This window comes from Chanodichthys erythropterus, chromosome 21, assembly GCF_024489055.1.
Source record: "Chanodichthys erythropterus isolate Z2021 chromosome 21, ASM2448905v1, whole genome shotgun sequence".
Lineage (NCBI taxonomy): Eukaryota > Metazoa > Chordata > Actinopteri > Cypriniformes > Xenocyprididae > Chanodichthys > Chanodichthys erythropterus.
Genome location: NC_090241.1, coordinates 31,822,373 through 31,843,681, shown reverse-complemented (window position 1 = coordinate 31,843,681; position 21,309 = coordinate 31,822,373). Strand labels below are relative to the sequence as shown.

Sequence of the window (21,309 nt, the reverse complement as noted above, 5' to 3'; positions counted from 1 at the left end):
AGAATATTAAACATGGCGCAAATTCTGGAAGTTTTCATTGCTTCCTTGTTAACAGAAGTTGAAATTGTATTTAAATACATCTTCAATTTTTGTTTGAAATGGTTAAAGTGGGGTTTACTTTTCATATATTTACATTTATGGATATAAAACTTTCCATAAATAAAATAATGTTTATAAAAAAAACTATGATAAAGAAAAGTTAGCGGATCTACAAAATAAAAGAACCCTCTGATTTAAATACATTCTTATATATTATTAAATATCTATTAATAATTAGTTCATGCAGATGCAAGATTGTTTAAATATTATACGTATATTCGGAATATAATAACAAATAATGATGTTTATATATAAAAAACGGGAGTTTCAAGGGACTTTTTTTCACTTTATTATTTTTTTTTAATGCCACAAAACTTGGAGGAATATTAAAAAAAAATCTACATTTGTGTAAATAAAACTTACCTGTAAATAAAATATTAATATACAAAATTCAACCTTTTCGTTTTAAGCTACTTAATGATTGGCATGTTTGCCAGCCAATGCGGTTGTACGCTGGCCTATGACGTATATTCCGGTGAACGCACAGGCCTTGTCCTCGTCCTTGATCAAAACGAACAGCAGCACTTGACGGACGAAAGACACACATTTGCACGCAAAAATGGTCGCTTACTGGAGACAAGCAGGGCTGAGGTATCAGAATGACAATTAACATTTAACAACATTAAAAGCGGTGTAATTTCTATTTTAATCGTTGTACGTTTTGTAGTCCGTGAAGCTCTAAAGTATAACGTTATCTGCTGTACATTTGGTTTGGCCTTGCTCTGTACAGCTATGTATTTTACTATAGTAGTTGCGTCATGTTGAATTTGAATCACAATGCACATATTCATAAGAGCAATTTTGCTTGAGTTATTCTGTAATTTAATATTTGTCTTGTCATTTCAGTTACATCAGGTACTCAGCTATCTGCGCCAGGGTCTTGCGGGCAGCGCTGAAGCCACAGATCAAAATTGAGGCGCTTAAAAACGCAGAATCCAATGTGAAGGTCACAAAAGTAAAGACTGCATAATGTAAGAGTTATAATGCTATGCTGAATAACAATTTAAGTGTTTATCTGAACTGTACTGCAGTTGTAGAAAGTGATGCATTAACTGACCATTTAGACCTACTTTTTTTGTTCATTGTTTGTTTTATGTAAGATTTTATTTTATATGCTGTTATTGTTTTATTTTCTTCTTTTTTGTAGGAGCTGTAATTACACCCTGCAATCCCAGCTTCTCCATATACATTCTCTGTCGGATTTACAACAAGACCCGCAGTTATGTTGATTAAATGAAAATAGTTGTATTCTTTTGATAATAAATTATGAGTCTCAAACTACAACAGCCTTTACTCTGTGTGTGTTCTTGGTCTGGAGAGCTTTCTGTTTAGCAAGCATGCATTGAGCAAAATGGGAGCATTACTGTTATTTTATCAGATCAATTTTGCTTGTTATTTGCAAGTCATACTATTAAAGTCAAAAAGAGACATTAAACCTGTTAAGTTGTTTGCTGTGTGGTAGTTATTTAAAGCTTTAGCAATATGTTCTCGGCATAAGATTTGAGCAGATTTGTCTCATCAATGTGCTTTATATATAATTTAATATTTCTCAGTCTATATGGTATACATCAGGTTTAACTAGAGATGTGTTAGCTATTGTTTTACATGAAAAAAGCAGCAGGATTTTCAGAGATTAATGTATTTGATATTTTATTAAAATATGTACAGTGTTTCCATTATGTAAAACCTCTTAAATTGAATAGATTGTTGCTTACTGATGACCAAAAAAAAACTTAACATTTATTTTTCTTTCATAAATGAAAAACTGGTGGGTGCTTGACATAATTGATAATGAAAAGGAAAATAAGTTCTTAGCATTATAAACATAAACACTGAAGTATGCAGATACATCAAATATATTTTGAAACAGTTGTATTTTATATTAATAACATGCTTTTATTAAAGAATGAGCAAAATTATCAGAAACAGAAATGCAGCCTTTGCTTAATATATTAAAAACAAATGATGACAAAAGAATTTAAGCCTATATATAGTACTATTACACCACACAAATGAGAGAATTTTTTGACTCAATTTTTCCATTAAGTTTCTTCAAGATATATCTGTAGATTTATTACAGAACATACAGAAATAGTATTGCGTTCTTTGGGGATATAGAGAGAGAATGTTAAAAGCACATTTTAGTTCATATTCATGGTTTCTCAAAATAGCACAGTTGAGTAATGTTACAATTAGATGTTCTTAAGATTATCTTGAAAAGTACTAAAGAAGAATTTTTAGCATATTAATTACAAAAATAGTGCGCAGAAATAGAGAACTGTAAGTACATTATGGAAGTGTACTTTTTTTCACCTGGGTACAAATCTCTGACCTCAAATCCGACCCCAAACTTTTAAACAGTAGTGTGCATCTGCTTGAAATGATATTTGAAAGATTAGAAGATTATATCTGAATTTTGAATATTATTTGTATTTGTGTAGTTCATCATTTTCTCCTGGAGGTCAGAAATATTTCACAGTTTGCTATGTACAGTGGCTCCAAATAATATTTGAACACTTGAGAAACAGTGTCATTCAATTTAATAAAATATAAAAATACATTTCAGTAGGTTGTAAATAATAAAACAATGTTCAAAAATGGTCATATTTGAAGCTCTGTTGGTTCAGATGCCCCTTGGTTTAATATTTCATATCTAATGCAATGTAATTCGTAACATCCATTTGAAGGGTATTTTAAGTGTCTACAAACTTTTTGGGGCCACTGAATGTTCTCACTTGACAAAATCAGATCCACTCATGCTACACAGTAAAATCCCCAGAGTTAAATCAACTCTGCTCAGAGTACATCTCTAAATAGTGTTAAAGTGACACTGAAGCGGAGTTAAAGTTAATGAGATAATTAAGCAATTAATAAGGCTGTGACTGAAGTCAGTTGAAGTTCTTGTGTTTCTCTTTTCTTCAGTGATTCTGCTTGTTAACAGCATGCGTTCATCACTAATGCACAATCATCAATTAATTACTTAATTATCTCATTAACTTTAACTCTGCTTTAGTGTTATTTTAACACTATTTAGAGAGGGACCATATGTACTCTGAGAAGAGTTGATTTAACTCTGGAGATTTTGCTGTGTATATTCACTAAAGCTCATTCGCTGACAGAAGTCTCAGTGACCACTTCAGTCTTAATCTCTGCTCGAGTGCTGTGTACTGTTGATGGCAGACCCTCTTCTTCTGTCACTTCATCTTCTGCATCGTATTCCATATCGGCTGTGGCGTCCTGATATTGCTGGTATTCTGAAACCAGATCATTCAGGTTGCTCTCCGCCTCTGTGAACTCCAGCTCATCCATGCCCTCACCCGTGTACCAATGCAGGAAGGCCTTGCGTCGGAACATGAGCGAAAACTGCTCCCCTATGCGCTTGAATATCTCCTGGATGGCGGTGTTGTTTCCGATGAAGGTGGAGGCCATTTTGAGGCCTCGTGGCGGGATATCGCATACGGCCACTTTGACGTTGTGAGGGATCCAGTCCACGAAGTAATTGCTGTTCTTCTGTTGAATGGCGAGCATCTGCTCATCAACCTCCTTAGTGGACATGCGACCACGGAAAATGCCCGCCACTGTCAGATAGCGTCCTCGACGTGGGTCGCATGCGGTCATCATGTTACGGGAGTCGAACATCTGCTGGGTGAGCTCGGGCACCGTCAGGGCACGGTATTGTTCGCTTCTACGTGCTGTGAGAGGAGCGAAACCTGTCATGAAGAAATGGAGACGCGGGAAGGGCACCATATTGACGGCCAGCTTCCGAAGGTCAGCGTTCAGTTGACCTGGGAAGCGGAGGGAGGTCGTGATCCCGCTCATGGTGAGGGATACGAGGTGGTTGAGATCTCCGTAAGTTGGAGTCGTGAGCTTGAGAGTGCGGAAGCAGATATCGTACAACGCTTCGTTATCAATACAAAACGTCTCATCTGTATTCTCAATCAGTTGGTGTATTGATAGGGTCGCGTTATACGGCTCCACTACTGTATCGGAGACCTTCGGCGAGGGCATTATGCTGAAACTATTCATGATGCGGTCAGGATACTCCTCTCTGATCTTATTGATAATCAAGGTACCCATTCCTGAACCAGTGCCACCACCTAGAGAGTGGACAAACTGGAACCCCTGCATGCAGTCGCAGCTCTCGGCTTCATTACGGACACGATCCACAACCTGCTCCACAAGTTCTGCGCCCTCCGTATAGTGACCTTTGGCCCAGTTATTGCCAGCTCCAGAATTGCCTTTACATTTACAGAGAGAAAGCAGCATCAGGAATGACGTTACGGCATACATTATGGCATTGTGCCATGTTAGAAATGTTCCTGAATGAACTCTTCTGTCAATCAATTTTAGAGTTTGAGGACCAAAAATGGTTCTTCTATGGCAGGAGTTCTCAACTCTGACCCTCCAGATCCACTTTCCTACTGAGTTTACCTGCAACCTTGATTAAAATGACCTACCTGCAACTTTCTAGCAAAACCATTTTAAGGCAAGCCTTCAAGGTAAGCAAAAAAAAAAAAAAAAAATGCTGTGGTACGCAGGGAAGAAGACCAGGACCAGAGGCTTTTTTTTTTTGTCAATGGAGGAGAGGCTTCACTATGCTGAATACACTGCTTTTGTGGGAAAACAGCTAATGAATCAGTTATGTTTGCTCTTAAAAATTAGTTTCGGATTGATCTATTTGTAGAGTTTACATTCAAAAAAATGCTTTTTTTACATTTCGCAACAAATAGGATTCAGTTTACAGCACTTCTTATTCATTTCTATGATACCCACAAATAGTGATTAGCTGTGTCTAAAACCGCTCACTTGTTCACTCATTCAATAATCCCTATATAGTGTATGGCATTTGACAGCTCTATATCTGCAAGTAGTGAATGAAAGTAGGGAATGAAGTCGGATGGAATTCACTCAAAATGGCCGACGTCTGATATAGTGCACTATATAGTGGATAGGGAGCGGTTTTGGATTAGAAGGCTGTAATGTGATTGGTTATCAAGGCACATGTGATCCAAGTTGGCCATTACGGTAGAGCCACACACCCTGGTATCTCTCAATATTAAGACCATCACTGTCAGCTCCCTAGTTCAGTAGTCAGGGCATCGATCGATCGGGGAGTCGGCCATTTTAAGGGCTGCCTGTCGCAAAATCCTTCCAGTGCACTGAAATGTTCGCTCCCTAAAAAGTCCCACAATGCATGGTGAAAACCAGGGAGCATCGACGCTCACTATGTTCCCTTAACGAAAGTTCTGCGCCACAAAACATAAATCAGCCAACTCACACACGTGATAGATGTTTTGAGAAAAACTATTTCAGCATGAACATACATTGCTAGACAGGCACTGAACATAATCTAGCTAAAATGTATAATTAATCAACGGCTGAAATGTTATAGGCATATGTAACAATCAAAGTATTTATTATAATGTACTATAAATAACATAAAAAATACATGTCAGAAAAATATGAGTTCTGCTGTTGTTCATAAATTCCAGTGGTGACGCTGTACAACGAGGACGTTCTCATCATCATCAGTGTCCCAATGTGTAGTGAGCCACCGACCTTACTGTCCTTACCAGTGAACAAATTCATGTACTCGATATAATGATTCACGACCTAGGGAACTGATTGAGATGCACCCTCTGGCTGCATCTGAAATTGCATACTTCCCTACTATATAGTAAGTGAAAAACAGTATGTGACCAAAAATGTATGTCCGAATTCACACTATTTATTTAAGAGTAGGCAAAAATTTCCCAGAATGACCTACTACTTCTGGTGAAATTCTTAAGCGTGTATACGATGGACAATTTACTATCCAATGAGGCCACGGGAGAGAATTTGTGAATGGCGGTGAAGCGACACAACTGACGCTGGTAGGTCACATGATTATGAAAAGTATTATGTGTACATTCATACACATAAAGAACATATTTTTAGTGGTTGTGAAGTAATTACTTATTCAAAATAAGTGCCTACTCAAGAAAGTATGCAATTTTGGACTCAGCCTGATTCTAGTAACCCTGAAGACCTTGATTTGCTTGTTCAGGTGTGTTTGATTAGGGTTGGAGCTAAACTCTGCAGGAAAGTGGACCAGAGTTGAAATCCCTGGTCTATGGCATCACTGTGAAACCCCTGTTTTGAAACCTTTATTTTTAAGAGTGAACGCTTCAGAGGTGATGAAACCAACCCTATCTATAGTTTATATGAGATGAGAAAAAATCAACTCTCATGGTGCCTAAATAATGTCTTTATTGTAGATGAATGTGGACTCACCGTGTATAAAATTATCCGGTCTGAAGAGCTGTCCTATGTTGCTGCCCCTCACGCTGTCCATAGTGCCTGGCTCCAGGTCCACTAACAATGCTCTTGGAACATATTTGCCACCTGACAGGCAATGAAACATCTCAGTCATTGACAATTTTGCTATAGGAAGTTACTGTGTACCTCGACTGCAAGATTGCCCCACTTACCAGATAATGATTGTTAAAATATATAACTCACAATTTACAATAATAACAAAAATGTCAGAAATACAGGTTGTATTTCAATTAACATGAGATGCATTGCCCCTGATTGAAAAAAAATACAATCCAATACTAGACTAAATATTACATAGATATAATATGTCATATAATATAGACATTTGTTTTTGCACTAAACATGTATAAATGTCATTGCATTCAATAAAAAAAATGTGTCGACTGTATACAATCAGAAAACATATAATATGAAGGTCTGTGTACCATGAGCTTCATTGAAGTACACATTGACCCTCTCCAGCTGAAGGTCCATGTCGCCCTCATACGCTCCTGCTCTGTTAATACCATGTTCATCACTGATCACCTCCCAGAACTGCAAACACATTGAAACCTTTTTTTTGCTTGAAACTTAGTCAAAATATTTTCTCCCATTTATTATACTTTGACCTGATCAAATTGATATCTTCAGTACTGAAGGAAACCTTGGATTTCAAATGACAAAAAACAGTCCAGACCTTCAACAACTGGCTTATCAGTTGAGTTTAAGTGACTTCCACTTGTTCTTCCGGATGCCATTCCAATTTTTTTTTTTTTACCACAATTCTACAGCAATTCACAAGCCGCTCATTTCTATGATAAAGAAGGCCTAGCCCATCAGAGGAGGCTCTGTGTCTCTTATCTTACAGTAGACCACACTAGGGTGAACACCCTATGACCGCACGTACCATATTTTTAAATATTTATTAAGTTTAAAAATACATTTTATACTTTAAACATTGTAGTAAAGACAATTTTTGGCTATATGTTATAACTGAAGCCACATTTCTGAAAGATTTAGCCAATAGCAATATACATTTCAAAATAAGCAAACTCAAAGTAAAATAGGAAACTCCAAAAAATACTATAATAATAAAAGAAAAGTATGACAAAAACAAATAAATAAATAAACTACAAAAAATACTCCTAATACAGAAATGCATGCTCATTTCTCTGAATCTCAAGCTTGAATCAAGTTGATAATGCAGCTGCTAATCATAAAAATATACATAAAAATACATATTTTGAGGCATCGCACCTTTGAGCCGATCTGATTCCCACACTGTCCGATCTGTAGATGCACAATCTCACGCATAATGATAAATTTGGCAAGCTGAAAGAGCAGGAATAGCCTTGACCGTGAGTCTGAGGTGCCCACTGTGTGTGTAACACCAGTTATGACATCATTAAGAGGGAGTCACCCATATGCCACATAATGTGCTAGTCAGTGTGACACTGAATTAGCAAGCTAGCAGAAGAAACGTATGATTTTCAGTGAAGAACAACAACTGTGTTGTAGGCTTAAAGTTTAGCAAACTATGACTGACCAAACTGATGATATTTATGAAGTATTTAAGAATATTTAACATTTTAATATTTCAAAAGAGGGATGAAAAGTCCTATCATCATGAGCTTTGACCAGTCACTGTCTCTGGTGTTCATGATAAGACTCTTGCAGGCCCTATCTGGTGCAATGCAGTGACAGTCCGTCAGAGAGACAGGCAGACCACATGCTCATTGTCTCAGTGTTTCCTGCAACAAGAGTTAAAGTTTGTTGGTATTTCTGTACAGTATATATTTTTACATCCTAATGGTCTGGAATTTTAATTTGGAGGGCAGCATATATGCAGATTTATATTTTACCAACAGATGCCACTGTTGTGCTCAAAGTAGTTTTCACAAGAACTGTCTGTTGTTTTAACCTACATTTAAACATTAACTCAATAATAATCTTTCCATCATTCATTAAGCTGATTTTTGACTGTCAAAATCCAAACAACAATGAATAATATAAGTTAAGATACACCACAAGAACTTAGTTGTTCAAAAGACCTGAAGCCAAGGCAAAGTGTGAAGCGAATTCACTGTTGTAGATAATGTCAGTGCATGAGGCACGTTGTAGGACAGATTAAGAACAGAAGGCAAGCTATTGTGCGAGTTATTCAACCTTCCAAGAAACAGGAGCGCGGTCATTTATTTAGCAAAGTGCTGTGGTGTTTGTACAAACTGTGTCAGATCTGTAGATACAATGAGGTCTTTCATAATTACGAGTCATTTTATTAAGGGAAATCAAACAGAAAGAGCACATCAAGAGGGGGAATGAGAGAAAGCAAATGATAAAGGGCAAGAGAGTCAGCTTTTCTTTTATATACTGAGTCTTTTATTCAGACTATTTTATTCAACATGTGACATCTGTCATCCTATAGAAAATAAGACATTATGCACTTTATCTATGTAACCTGTCTCATACACACACACACTTGTTTTTGTGAATTTTGGGGACATTCCATAGGCGTAATGGTTTTTATATTACAAACCATATTTTCTATCACCCTACACCAACCCTACCCCTAAACCTACCCATCACAGGAAACTGTCTGCATTTTTACTTTATCACAAAAACTCATTCTGTATGATTTATAAGCCTTTTGAAAAACAGGGACATGGGGTAATGTCCTCATAAGTCACCCTCTCCTTGTAATACCTATGTCATACTGGTCATTATTCAAATTTGTGTCCTGATATGTCACAAACACACACTTTTATTTTATCTAACATTTTTATTTAGATTTTATTTTATCACATTCATCTAAAAATAATTTTTAGCCATCAAGTTTGTCATGAACTTTCATGATGGTGTACAATAACGCCACCTACAGGATATTATTATTACAAGTGTTACATTTTTTTTGCACCCTCTACCTCCAAAAGATCTATATCTATCTATCTACAGTAATAACAATGTACAGTATAAAATAATCTAAAATATAATACAATAAAATATATAATAACAAAATTAAAACAAATTATTAATAATAACAATGATATAATATATATATAAATATATAAAGGAAATTATTATTATATTGTGATTGCAATTTTTCCCCGTGACGTCACCGAGTGACCTTTTTTTTTCAATGAACAACAACATTATACAACACTATGAATAACATCCAAGATAATATTACCGCCAGGGGGAATAATTGAAATTAATACTTCGTTTCACTCAGTAAGTGTAAATTTGATTATAAATGTATATAAATATTTATTTCTATATTTACGGAATTTAATTTCAATTATAATATTATGTAACTCGTTTAAAAAGTTTTTCATCTCCCTTAAAATAATCTGTGAAGCCGCAAATATTTATACAACGTCACGGAGCGAGTGACCTCCCCCTGCTGCTCGTGAAAATTTAACGCTGTGCAAAAGTTACGGCAGGGAACTGATCTCAGATCAGCACGCGAGAGCGAGAGGAGCGGCGAGAGCTCCAGCGGACAAGGAGGGACTTGGAGCGGGGTCCAGAAATAGTAGAGCAAGAATAACAAACAGTGAAAAGTACGCTATGCGTGTCAGGTCAAAGTTCACTCCTGTCCATATCAGAACCTGAGGGAAAACCCGATGAGGCTAACTGACACCTTTGGAAAGCCTGAGCGATAAGGCTGTAAGGGATAGCGAGCCTTCTCTCCACCTGACCTGGATATCCATCATCATCATCATCATCATGGTGTTCTTATCCTACATGACTGTTCCTTTCGGATGTTAAACACCTCACGGTTCGATCCCAGCACTGGCCATGGGGATGTGTCACAGCTTCAGATCTAGGTTATCACAATCGGCTATCACATACACCGGCGGACGGACCGGTGCGAACCCCGGCATAGATGCCGAGTCCGGCCATTCGGACAGTTGTGACCCGCAGCTCAGGGAGCGGCGGCGAGTGGAGGAGAGGGCGCGGGTCAAAGCGGAGAACAAACGGAGTCGAAACATTGACAAGACCCTGAAAGCGGAGAAGAGAGAGTACAAGCAAACACACAGGCTGCTGCTATTAGGTAAGAGACGAGTTTCTGGGATGGTGCGACTACTTTATCCGCTGTCAGTTAAGGTAAATAAGAGCAGCCACAAGCTGATGAAGCTAACGTAAAGTTTGCGGCTGCTGGCCCCTTAAAACACGTTACCATGGTAACCGCCATTCCAACCTAAATACTGTAGTAGTTTTTTAAGCGTCAGCGATATTAAAGGCGTGATTTTTGTGAGTCTAAAACAAAATTAGCACTAGATAAAAATGTAACTAGATTTAAAATGCATCAAAGTTGCTTAAAATGTTGATTTTGGCCGTTTTAAAATACAATTATAGAATGGTTTTAATTAGTACACTTAAACGTACTTGTTTTTATATACTAAATTGGGCCAATTTATTTTTAAATTGTATTTTAATACTGCTTGGGATTAAATTGGCCCAATTTAGTATATAAAAACAAGTACGTTTAAGTGTACCAATTAAAACCATTTGATAATTGTGTTTTTGACATTTTGTATGTAACCTGTTGATTGATATTTCATTTATTGCAGTGGGAAATTATATAATTAGCCTACATTTTAAAACAGCTATGATTTTACTCAGTCACATTTTTTAAGGATTATAAAATTATACTTTTTACTCTCTTCATCATTTAGACCTAATACAAAATCAGGGCATCATGACTAAAAAGACTATTATGGGTTCAATACAAGCATCTATGGAGAGCATCTGTGGCCTGCTGTTGATTACCAGATTACAATTGCATTTACAGTAATATGCTTACAGTGGAAGTCAAGGCTAGGCAAGGCAGAAACGTGAAGCTTTTGTTTTTATTCCATCACTTGCACTGATTCTTCAGTTGTACTGTTGGCTAAATCTTATTTTTTAGGTTCTACTTCTCTAGGTAGAGGAATTAGTTATGTAATTCTTGTGGGTGGAGTTTGTTTCAAATGTTCAAAAGTGTTTTATAAATAGTTATTTCCTGTCCCGCTCCTTCTGTCTCCTGTTTTATGAAGACATTAATCAAATAACCAGATTTGCTATTTTAGTGGAATTCAGAAGTTGCATCATTGCATTATTATTTTTTTCCCCATAACTTCTTCTGCATTAGAAGAGTTGTTTGTGGTATCTCTTTTCTTATTACATTTTTGAAGTGTGAAAATTTGTGTTACCCATTCTCTCATTCGTAAGTTCATTCATTTATTTATTTATAATTTTGTACATTTTGTTGATTTAATTTTGACGTTCATTCAATGTTTACCGATAGAAAATATAAATTCACATAAATCTTAATCTGTATTTACATGCAAATCCATAAATAATATATAAAAAATAAAGTGCCTCCTTTTAATGACCACTTGTTGAAAAAGAAAATGAAATGATCACTTTTTTTTTAGTTTCAGGTCCTATTTTTTCTCTGTCCATGGAAAGTGCTGTTTTGTGGTATTCTGGTGGAAACTATGGTCACCCTGGTTTTTGTCGGTCACTGAAAAATGCAAATTAATTGACCGCTATTTTGAATATGTTCCTTAAATTGTATACAGTGCAAAAAGAGCATTTAAAGTAATTTTGAATTTTAATATGGACTGAGTGCTTTAACTTAGACTAAACCTGGCTCTGTGATTGTCATGAACTGTCTTAACAGTGAAAACATCTGGTCAAGATCTAATCTGTGGCAGCTGAACTGGCCCTACTTGTTGTGTGTGTGTGTGTGTGTGTGTGTGTGTGTGTGTGTGTGTTAGCAAAGAGTAAAATAATTAGTAACAAGAGTAATAAGTACCAAAAAAACTCAGACATTTTTGCAGAACATACATCTAGACATTCTGATGATTCTAGTCTGAAATTGTACAAAAGTGAAGTGAAACTGTTTTCCTTTTCTGAAACTGCAATGCTATTCCTGTGTCATATATATCTTATTATTTTTTCCCCTTCCGCCTACTTCTGCAGTAGTCAAGTGGCAACTTCCTCTTTGGATAAAAACCAAGTGCCACCGAATACTTTCTGTAAACCAAAAGATGAGATATGTCTTCCCTTACGAAAAAGAAGTAGTTCATTTTATAAAGTATACTTAAGTAATGTTCAAGTATATTCTAAAGTCTACTTTATGTAGTAAGTAAAATAATATCAGTGTACTAGTAGTAAACTTGTAAGTGTACTATTTTAATATTGCTTGGGACTAAATTGGCGTACGTTTAAGTGTACTATAAGTGTAACAGTAGTAAACTTTAAGTGCACAACTAGTTCACAACTATGTTTCTCATTTGTAATGCATCTGTACAAGTGAACTTACAGTCAAACCGAAAATTATTCCGACATTTTTGATATTTTTTTACTAGTAGGTGCAGGACACTATAGTTCATTTATGTAAGTGAGGATAGCAAAATAAAGTAAACTGTGACATATTATACCCAAAAATTCTTCATACAGTGGACAACCAGTAAAACTGATAAAAATTTGGAACCAAAAATTATTTGACACTTTGACCTGACAAAGTTTTGCTTAAGTGTTATCTGACATAATTAAGATTTTTTTTTTTCTGACACAGTTTAACTCTGAGATCTTGTCATATTTTGTTATCATTTTTTTAAACTATAGTGAATAAACTCTAATAATGAATGAAATGTTTTAAGTTGCCTGAATAAATTTTGGATTGACTGTATAAGTATACTAGTAGTTTACTTTTTTAATGCATGTAGGCCTGGTTTCACAGACAGGGCTTAGCCTAAGCCACGATAGAGTACCTCAGGGATGACGTGTTTTTGTAGGCCAACCCGGAAGTTAGCGGCGCACGGGTTCCCTCGATCGAAAGCCTATATTTTTCCCATATACTTTTGGAAAATCGCAAAAAATAAGCTCTGTGTTTAACAAAGGGTTATGACACTTATACATTTTGTCTATCAAGATAATCTTTACAAGTTAACACAACATTTATAAATTTTGAAGCCTAAATAAAGTCGTCAGATATAAAAAGCTAACAGTAGGCTATAAACGGACTACAGCACACCATTCCTCAAACTTTATTTAAAAAACAACTTTATTTAAAAACATGCTCACTGATTATGATCTGCGCTGTGTATGAATACTTATCCACTTTTTCATGAGAAATGCTGTCCAAATGTCCTGTTTGTCATGATGACGTCTAAAGTCCCCGCCAAAGGAAGTAGTCGCTTTTAGCAATTTGTTAGCAACCGACGTTTTTAAGATGCAATAAAGGTTTAAAAAATCACAAGCAGGTTATAACTGGTGTGTTTTATGTCATAGATCAAAACGTGAAAATATTTAAAGGCTTCGTTAACCACAGACCTTATTTCAGGCGATTTAGCAAAAACCCATTAAAAAAAACCATTGACTTCAGAGCGATGGAACCGGAAGTCCTAAAATGCTAACTCGCTTCCGGGTTTTGCCTACAAAAACATGTCTTCCCTGAGGCACTCTATTTGGCCTTAGTTCAGTTAGGGCATTTAAGTAGCTTTTATAAACTTGCCGTAGAAAAAACATTACAGGTGTGCATCTTGAGACAAAACAATGGCACTGACATATTTGAAGATATGTCAGTGGAAGTTGCTTTCAGTTGTGCTACAATATGCATTTTAGTCTGCTACTAGCTTAAGCCTTGTCTGTGAAACTGGGGGGTAGTATATATTTTTTTAGTTTATGAAAGTATATTTTGAAGTATACACTCAGTAAACTACTAGTTTAGTAGTTTTATACTGCAAGTATACTTTGTAAGTTTTCTTTAAGTGAACATAACATCATACTTATAGTTCAATATTTATATATTATTTTTGCATTTAAAGTATACTGCTATGTTCCTATTTAGGTATTAAAAATTACTTTAACTACTTTAATTTTTAAAACTCTAGCTTCATGCACCCTTTTTTTATCAACACTTGAATGTGGGTAAGTTTCATAAAAAAGGCAACATTTTAAACAAAAAGCTGAGAAAATTGCATTTTTGTCAAAGACTTTGTCCGGATGGGATTCAGAACAATGTTCAAAACATAGATCTCGTCCTGGCCGAGGTTTCATTCAGTAAAGTGAGACAGTTTTGATTTACATGCAGTTTAATGTTGATTATCACGTTATTTTACATTTGCACAAGCAATTTTCTATCACTTGTTTCAGCTTCTTCTCCTCCTGTGTTTTGATCCGGAGATTCTGTAATCTTTCAGAAGATGCGTATCATATAACAGTGAAAACACTGACTCATCCCTATGCCCTAATCCCTTCAAAGGGTTTACCCTCCAGAGTGAGAGCTTCGAAGGGATGAAGGGTAGGGTTCAAAAAAACTCTTCTTTTGGAACGCACTTCAGCGTCATGTTAACGAGACAATCAAGGAGGAGTAGACTGTGCAAGCTGCGCCCTTTGTTTAACGTTAGTTTATTTATTTTAGGTTTATCACAGCATATTGTATATTGTATCTATGTATTTTAAACATTTGAATGGACTGATTAAAGGAGCTGTAAATAGGTAAAATGGAACTCCTAACCTCCTGTACCAATTCTGTGACGCCAAACAACTTCCCTGTGCAAAGGATCATGGGGGCCCATCAGTTGTACCCTTCGAAATCCTTCATTCCGAAGGGCCCTTTGAAGTGGCCAGTTTTGAACACTTCGGTTTGGAACGACCCTTCAATATGGCGGCCGTGATTATTTTCACTCCGAAGTGCCCTTCGGAGGGCGATATATCCCGTTTGGAACGCACCGTCAGTCAGTGGCGAGGAGTGAATTCCTATGTACACTACAAGTGGACTAGCCTACACAAAAATTCAGATACTCAGAACTAGGAACATGTCTGATTTCTTTATAAACCAATATTTTAAAACAATGCAAGTTTATAAGACTATATGTAAAACGATGTGAAAAAGTATATTTAATAGGCTACTCTATTAAACGATGAAACAACTACAAGCCAAGTATTCTTAGAATACTACGTAGTTATACTTTCAGGTATATCTCAATCAAAAGATTGAGTACAAGTACAGGCCTAATATACTCAGACTTTTCAGTCAGTATACTTAAGTCAAGTATTTCTGAGATGAAGTATATAACAAGTAGACTGAAAGTATTTTCAGTTTAAAAGAAGTATACTAATAGCACCCTTCTTTTTCGTAAGGGTATGCCCATCCAACTGGAATACATGTTGATTCTATATTTAAAGGTGTTATGAATTCCAAGAAATTCCTAGCATCAATGCCTTATTTTTTCTCTCAAACTCGTTGAATTGTTGGATTTCCCCCTTTGGCTTTTCTTGGAGGTGTAAACAGCGCTAGAGCAGCCATGCATGGTTTGATAAAGCAGTATTACACAAGGCCTCATATGCCGCTACCTTTATGAGAGCTCTTCTTCTTTTAACAAGTTACACAAGAAAAGGAGGGCAGCCCGACGACACAAACGAAGAAACTGTTAAGCTCTGTGACCAAAATACACTAGTCATGCGGGTGCTCGGTTCAAAAACAGATGACACACACATACAAAGCTGATTGTTGCAACCTTAGAATGTAGGAAAACGATCTCTGCGTGTTTGTGTTTTATGGCGCTTGATATGGAGCATGATATGTGAGCACGTCTAAAAGGGAAGCGTGGTTATGAAGTGTGTCCATAGATTGCGTTCTTCCTGCTTATGGGCTTTAATAATAATTTGTCGTTTTAACTCAAAATTGACCTCAATAAAATGTTTCTTAGCTTAACTCTTTTGATGTGGCCGCTTTTGACTGCTGCCTCTGTTGTTGAAGCTGGATCTCACTGCTCACAGCTGCAAGCCCACAAGAGTAATATCTTAGTTTAAGTGATTGCATGGTGTAATTGCTCACTTAAACAGAATCACATCCTCTCATGAAGGATGAAATATTGCATGAAATCAGATGAATGGACTCATAAGAAGTCCACTGTTGATCATGTAACTTCATGCAGGGCATGCCAAAAGACATTCAACACAATCCACATCCAGTTTTTAACAGAGTCAGTGGCTGTTAACCTCTGGCTACACACAACTAAATTAAGCCAAATCGTTTGTAATGCATGCCGAAACTTTATCGTGTTGATTGTCACACTGCTAACAATAGCTTTTTTGTTTCGGGTCTCAGCAGATCTTAAAATCTTGAGGAAGGCATGCAGTTCTTATTATAACAATAGACAAGGAGAAGGCGACTAATTCCCAGAATTACCTCTTTCCTTGAAAGGGATTGTCTTATGTAATGTGACATAACACAAATATGTCCTGAGTTAAAGGTTTGTGTTAAACTTTATTGTGTAACAGTTTTATATAGCACTTACTGTCCAATGACAAAATGGGTGAAAAAACCCATAGAAGGAGGGACAAGAACCCAGAAAAAAAGAGTACAATTTTTGTTAAATGTTCAGTGATTAAGAAAAAAAAAATTTGTTCTACTTTTTCAGTGAACTACAAAACGCATGTCTTTTTCTTTGTATGCACATCTCATGCATATGTGCTGTTTCTATCCTATTTCATTTTGTGATCAAACTTATATACAAAATAAAGGCAGAAAAATGCATAATACAAACAAATTATGGCAAATAAAACAAGGATAATACAAAATACATTTAATTAGTTAATTAATTATTAATTTTGGCAAATGAGACCAAAAAAATACTGTCAAAATAAACAAAATAAAGTGCATTAAAAGGTTAGTTCACACAAAAATGAAATTTCTGTCATTAATGACTCACCCTCATGTTGTTTCACACCCGTAAGACCTTCGTTCATCTTCGGGACACAATTATTATTATTTTTTTTTTAAAGTTACATTTATGGGATTTTTGTTCCTTTATTCAGATAGGAAAGCATTGGGCAGAGAGAGGGGGCAGGATCAGCAAAGGACCTCGAGACAGGAATTGAACTCGGGTCGCCATGAACGCATTTGCACCATGTGTCTGTGCACTAACCACTAGGCTATCGGTGCCGACTTCGGAACACAAATTAAGATATTTTTGATGAAATCAGAGAGGTTTTTTTTCCCCTATAGAAAGCAACGTAATTACCACATTCAAGGTCCAGAAAAGTAGTAGAAATGTTCAGGGTCGGGCAAAAATACATCAAAATGTATTTTAAAATAAAATACCAAATACCTTAATTTTAAGTGTATCAAACTAAACTACAAAATACAGCAGCCTCACCATGTATCAAAATAAACTACTGTATTTTTGTATTTTAAAAATACTAAAAAATACTTTTGCAAGGGAGCATGAAATTTTTTCGCAATAGAGTAGCATTATAACAACTTTCAACACACAAATGTATCTAATATGATAAGACGGCGCTGCTTTACCCCACATACGCTTGAGCAGAAGAAGTGGAAGCGGCGACTGCGACATAATAAAAGTTCAAAGCTGCTGTCGTGACGTGTGTTGCGCTCGTCTCTCATTAGCAATCGCTCCAGCGGCCTCGTTCAGCTCTCACAGCACTCGGCCCTGCTCTGCTTCATACTACAGTAATGTTAATAATCTCATCCATGAACATTATTTCTGCCCGAGTTCTTTTCCACTGGCTGTAGATGTGAAGACAACACCTCCCATGATTTCGTGAAATCAAGGTGCCATCGAGCTTCGCCTTTGTTTTGAATGTGTGACCTTTAGCTACAAAAATTTACATTTTGTGGCTTTAACAGATCGACTATTCACATATCCTTGTGATCTCCCAGATGAAGGTTAGTTTTAAAGTAACCAACAGTTTAATGTTTGCAAATGACACATAATTGTATCCTAATTTAGTTACTTGGTGTTTGGTAACGAAGGGCCTACTTTGCATCAACAACACTGACTCAATGACAAACAAAGTCATTCATAAGAAGACAACTGATGGCACCTGTATTCATTGCAACTAGTTTCTAACTAATTAATCATTTGATTGTTAATCATAAATATAGGGGGCTGCTGCTTGGTATAATAGTTTTCAATAACATTATGTAAATTGGTAAACTATTTAGCATAGGCTACCCAAACGAACACCAAAACTTAACATGAACTGTTAAAAATTATAGCAATTTATGCAAAAGATTGATGGAAAGCTGGCAGCGTGCATGTTTCTTACTTTCACCACCTTCTTCCATATGGATCAATTTTCTGTTCTGATCTCAACAAGTCTCTGCAAACTACTGAGTAAGCACCAATCAGAGGCCGCAATTTTATGATTTCATCAGGTAGACTTCTTAAAGTATTTTACAGTATTTTAAAAATAAAAAAATACAAAACATTAAAGTATTTTGATACAAAATACAAAGCCATTTTCATCTATCCTATCAAATACAAATTACAAAATACTATTTTGTATTTGAAATACGTATTTGAAATACATGTATCATAAATACTACCCATCCCTGGAAATGTTTCACGTCAGAATGCTGGCTCAGTATTGGCCAACACTGTTCACATGTGATGCTGACGCAGGAGCCGGCCAATAATGTGTTTTGATGTAGAACCTGGAAGCACTGAATGTAACAACATAGGAGAATGATGGGGAGAGAAGATATTGTTGAATTAAGTTGTTATTTTTATTTTGTTTATGGGTTAAAAAGTATTCTCTTCACTTCATAACATTAAGGTTGAACCACTGTAGTCACGTTGACTATTTTAAAAATGTCTTTACTACCTTTCTGGACCTTGAATGTGGTATTTACCTTGCTTTCTATGGGGGATAAAAAAAAAAAACTCTCAGATTTCATCAAAAATATCTTAATTTGTGTTCCAAAGATGAGCGAAGGTCTTATGGGTTTGGAATGACACAAGGGTGAGTAATTAATGACAGAATTTTCATTTTTGGATGAACTAACGCTTTAAACTTTATCACGTCACGGTTTCCCAAACTGGGGTTTGTGAAAGAACTGCTGGGGATTTGTTTATTGATGAAAAAATAATCATTAATTTAACCATAAAATTTAAAAAAATAAAAACATCAAACTGAAAAACACAGAAAGATTAAATATTTTATTTGTTATGCTGTGTGCCTCTGACTTGTGTAGTTCCACAAAACTGGAAGTCTTTCTGAATATACATAAGCAAAAGGCATAGAAAGGACCATTTAAAAGACAAAAAAAGAAGAATCAATAAATTACGAATAATTTACTGTCATTTTGTGAATATTAGGTAATCATGTAATCAATAAAAGTGTAACTGTACTCTAATTATGAATATAATCTAATTACAAGTATATAATTTTTGGAATCTGATTACGTAATCCAGATTACATATAATTAGTTACCAGCACCGCATATAGAGTTCTGGACACAAATGGCCTAGTGTTCCACAAAAAACAAGTCTGCTGGAGATCAAATATTAGAGAAATGCTGCCACCTTCTGGTGATAGATCACCCAAACCATCCCCATTATGAGTTTATCCATACATTATCATGCATCCTTACATTTAAAGGTGATAACTTTGGTTTTGTCTCAGAATGGAATTTAATTGGGTGTGTCCACTGAAACTGAAGATGGTGTCTTGTGTAATTAACTTTGTGTTGATTTTTAACTTTTAATAATACGACCTCACTGTAAAACTAGACTTTCCAAGTTTCCAAATCAGTCTGTTTAGTCTCTGCTCTCGAACACCACACAAAGATTAAGGGATCAAAAATAGACCATGGTGTGTCAAAAAATAGCTCAATGAAACGTCATTTTCCAATTCGGTCACTGCTTTACAGTAGTTTATCTCTCATGTGTTGACATCATCTCTTATACTAGCACTATGTTTCTGGATTCTTTGGTTTACTCTCTGGCTATCTTGTTATTATTTCAAGGCTTTGTTTGGCGCAATATAAATTTATTAGAAAAATCTCTGACTTAAGTTAACACATACTTGTTTGGCTTTAGGCTGTTACTATAGCTTGAATGAAATAGCAGAGCCTTGACACTGAAAATAATAATAAAAAAACGTCTCTGTATGTCTAGACTATAATTCACACCTACCAATGCATGGGGTGTATACACAAAAAAACTTCACAAAGTACAAGTTATATCTGGTTTATTGACAGATATATGCGGTGTATATTTTCTTTCTAGCATGTCTAATGAATGTAATGTATAATATTTACATTAAAAAGTAATATACTGCATATGTTCAGACTATTTTTATTCAAATTTTTATTCTGAATTATTTTATTTTCTTTTAATTTAGATTAACTGTTTTAAACCCCTATAAGAAGTCCTTGCTATCCTGTTTAGTCTAATGAATATAGTCATTAATTGTCAGAATAGACGATATATGCTGTTTTATAGTGTTTTTGATTTATTTTGTTTTTTTGATTTAAAATGTTATATATTGCACAAGTAAATAATCACAAAGGATATTTAAGGCTTGTGGCGATTTGCAACACGGAGGTCTACTTTTTAAGTTATCTGGACATTTCTTTGTTGCTTAAAATGTGGCTTATCCAGATTTATCTTAATATTTAATGTTATAACAATTAAATAATCTTGCAGAAGGACAAAATAAAACCTAAATATTGTTGTAGGAAACTTTTAATGATAACAAAAGCACTTCTAACCATGTAAATGAACGTGAGCTTGACATGGCTTTGCAGCATTTACTTCTAGTTGCTATTGTATGTTGTTGCAATCGTGCTTAAATCAGTGGCTACACCTTGAAACTATTTGCACTTTTAAAATATTAAGAAAATCAAGTAACTTATTCCCTCTTTTTTGCTCCTATGAGCAATTACATTCATTTACACTGCAGTCATTAATAATTAAGTGTCCTTTCACACAAATGTGTCAGGTACTACACTAATTCTTACATAAAGGGGGAGTTTTAATTAACATTCACTGAAAGTCCTAGGTATTAGGTATGCACAAATTTACCCACAAACAATGAACACAAATTCAAGCAATCTTTTTGTCATTTTTACTAATTAAATATGACTCATTTTATGTTGAAAGAAGA

The 21,309-nt window shown here is 35.5% G+C and overlaps 3 protein-coding genes across 3 annotated transcripts in view; 2 read left to right on the top strand and 1 right to left on the bottom strand.

Moving 5' to 3' along the window:
- The first annotated feature begins 550 nt into the window (after positions 1-550).
- On the top strand, positions 551-1,535 carry atp5f1e (ATP synthase F1 subunit epsilon). Its single transcript, XM_067373178.1, has 3 exons — positions 551-690; positions 946-1,070; positions 1,247-1,535. Exons 1-2 carry the CDS (start codon positions 659-661, stop codon positions 1,067-1,069), a joined length of 156 nt encoding a protein of 51 aa, XP_067229279.1. The 5' UTR covers positions 551-658; the 3' UTR covers position 1,070; positions 1,247-1,535.
- A 1,592-nt stretch (positions 1,536-3,127) lies between these two features.
- Positions 3,128-7,976, bottom strand: tubb1 (tubulin, beta 1 class VI). The gene is made up of 4 exons (XM_067373177.1): positions 7,654-7,976; positions 6,843-6,951; positions 6,373-6,483; positions 3,128-4,337 (listed from the first exon to the last, which is right to left on the bottom strand). Exons 1-4 carry the CDS (start codon positions 7,708-7,710, stop codon positions 3,205-3,207), a joined length of 1,410 nt encoding a protein of 469 aa, XP_067229278.1. The 5' UTR covers positions 7,711-7,976; the 3' UTR covers positions 3,128-3,204.
- A 1,903-nt stretch (positions 7,977-9,879) lies between these two features.
- Positions 9,880-21,309, top strand: part of gnas (GNAS complex locus) — a 46,709-nt gene continuing 35,279 nt past the window's right edge. Inside the window, exon 1 of the mRNA XM_067374765.1 lies at positions 9,880-10,447. Coding sequence (XP_067230866.1) covers positions 10,192-10,447 — 256 coding nt within the window. The 5' untranslated portion in view covers positions 9,880-10,191. The remainder of the gene's footprint in view (positions 10,448-21,309) is intronic.

Excerpts from the sequence above, each read along its gene's own strand:
- atp5f1e (XM_067373178.1), top strand. The coding sequence starts at position 659 with ATGGTCGCTTACTGGAGACAAGCAGGGCTGAG. Across the intron at positions 691-945 it reads TGGAGACAAGCAGGGCTGAG|TTACATCAGGTACTCAGCTA; the intron begins GTATCAGAATGA and ends TTGTCATTTCAG.
- tubb1 (XM_067373177.1), bottom strand. The coding sequence starts at position 7,710 with ATGCGTGAGATTGTGCATCTACAGATCGGACAGTGTGGGAATCAGATC. Across the intron at positions 6,484-6,842 it reads GTACTTCAATGAAGCTCATG|GTGGCAAATATGTTCCAAGA; the intron begins GTACACAGACCT and ends ATTGCCTGTCAG. Across the intron at positions 4,338-6,372 it reads ACCGGATAATTTTATACACG|GCAATTCTGGAGCTGGCAAT; the intron begins GTGAGTCCACAT and ends GTAAATGTAAAG.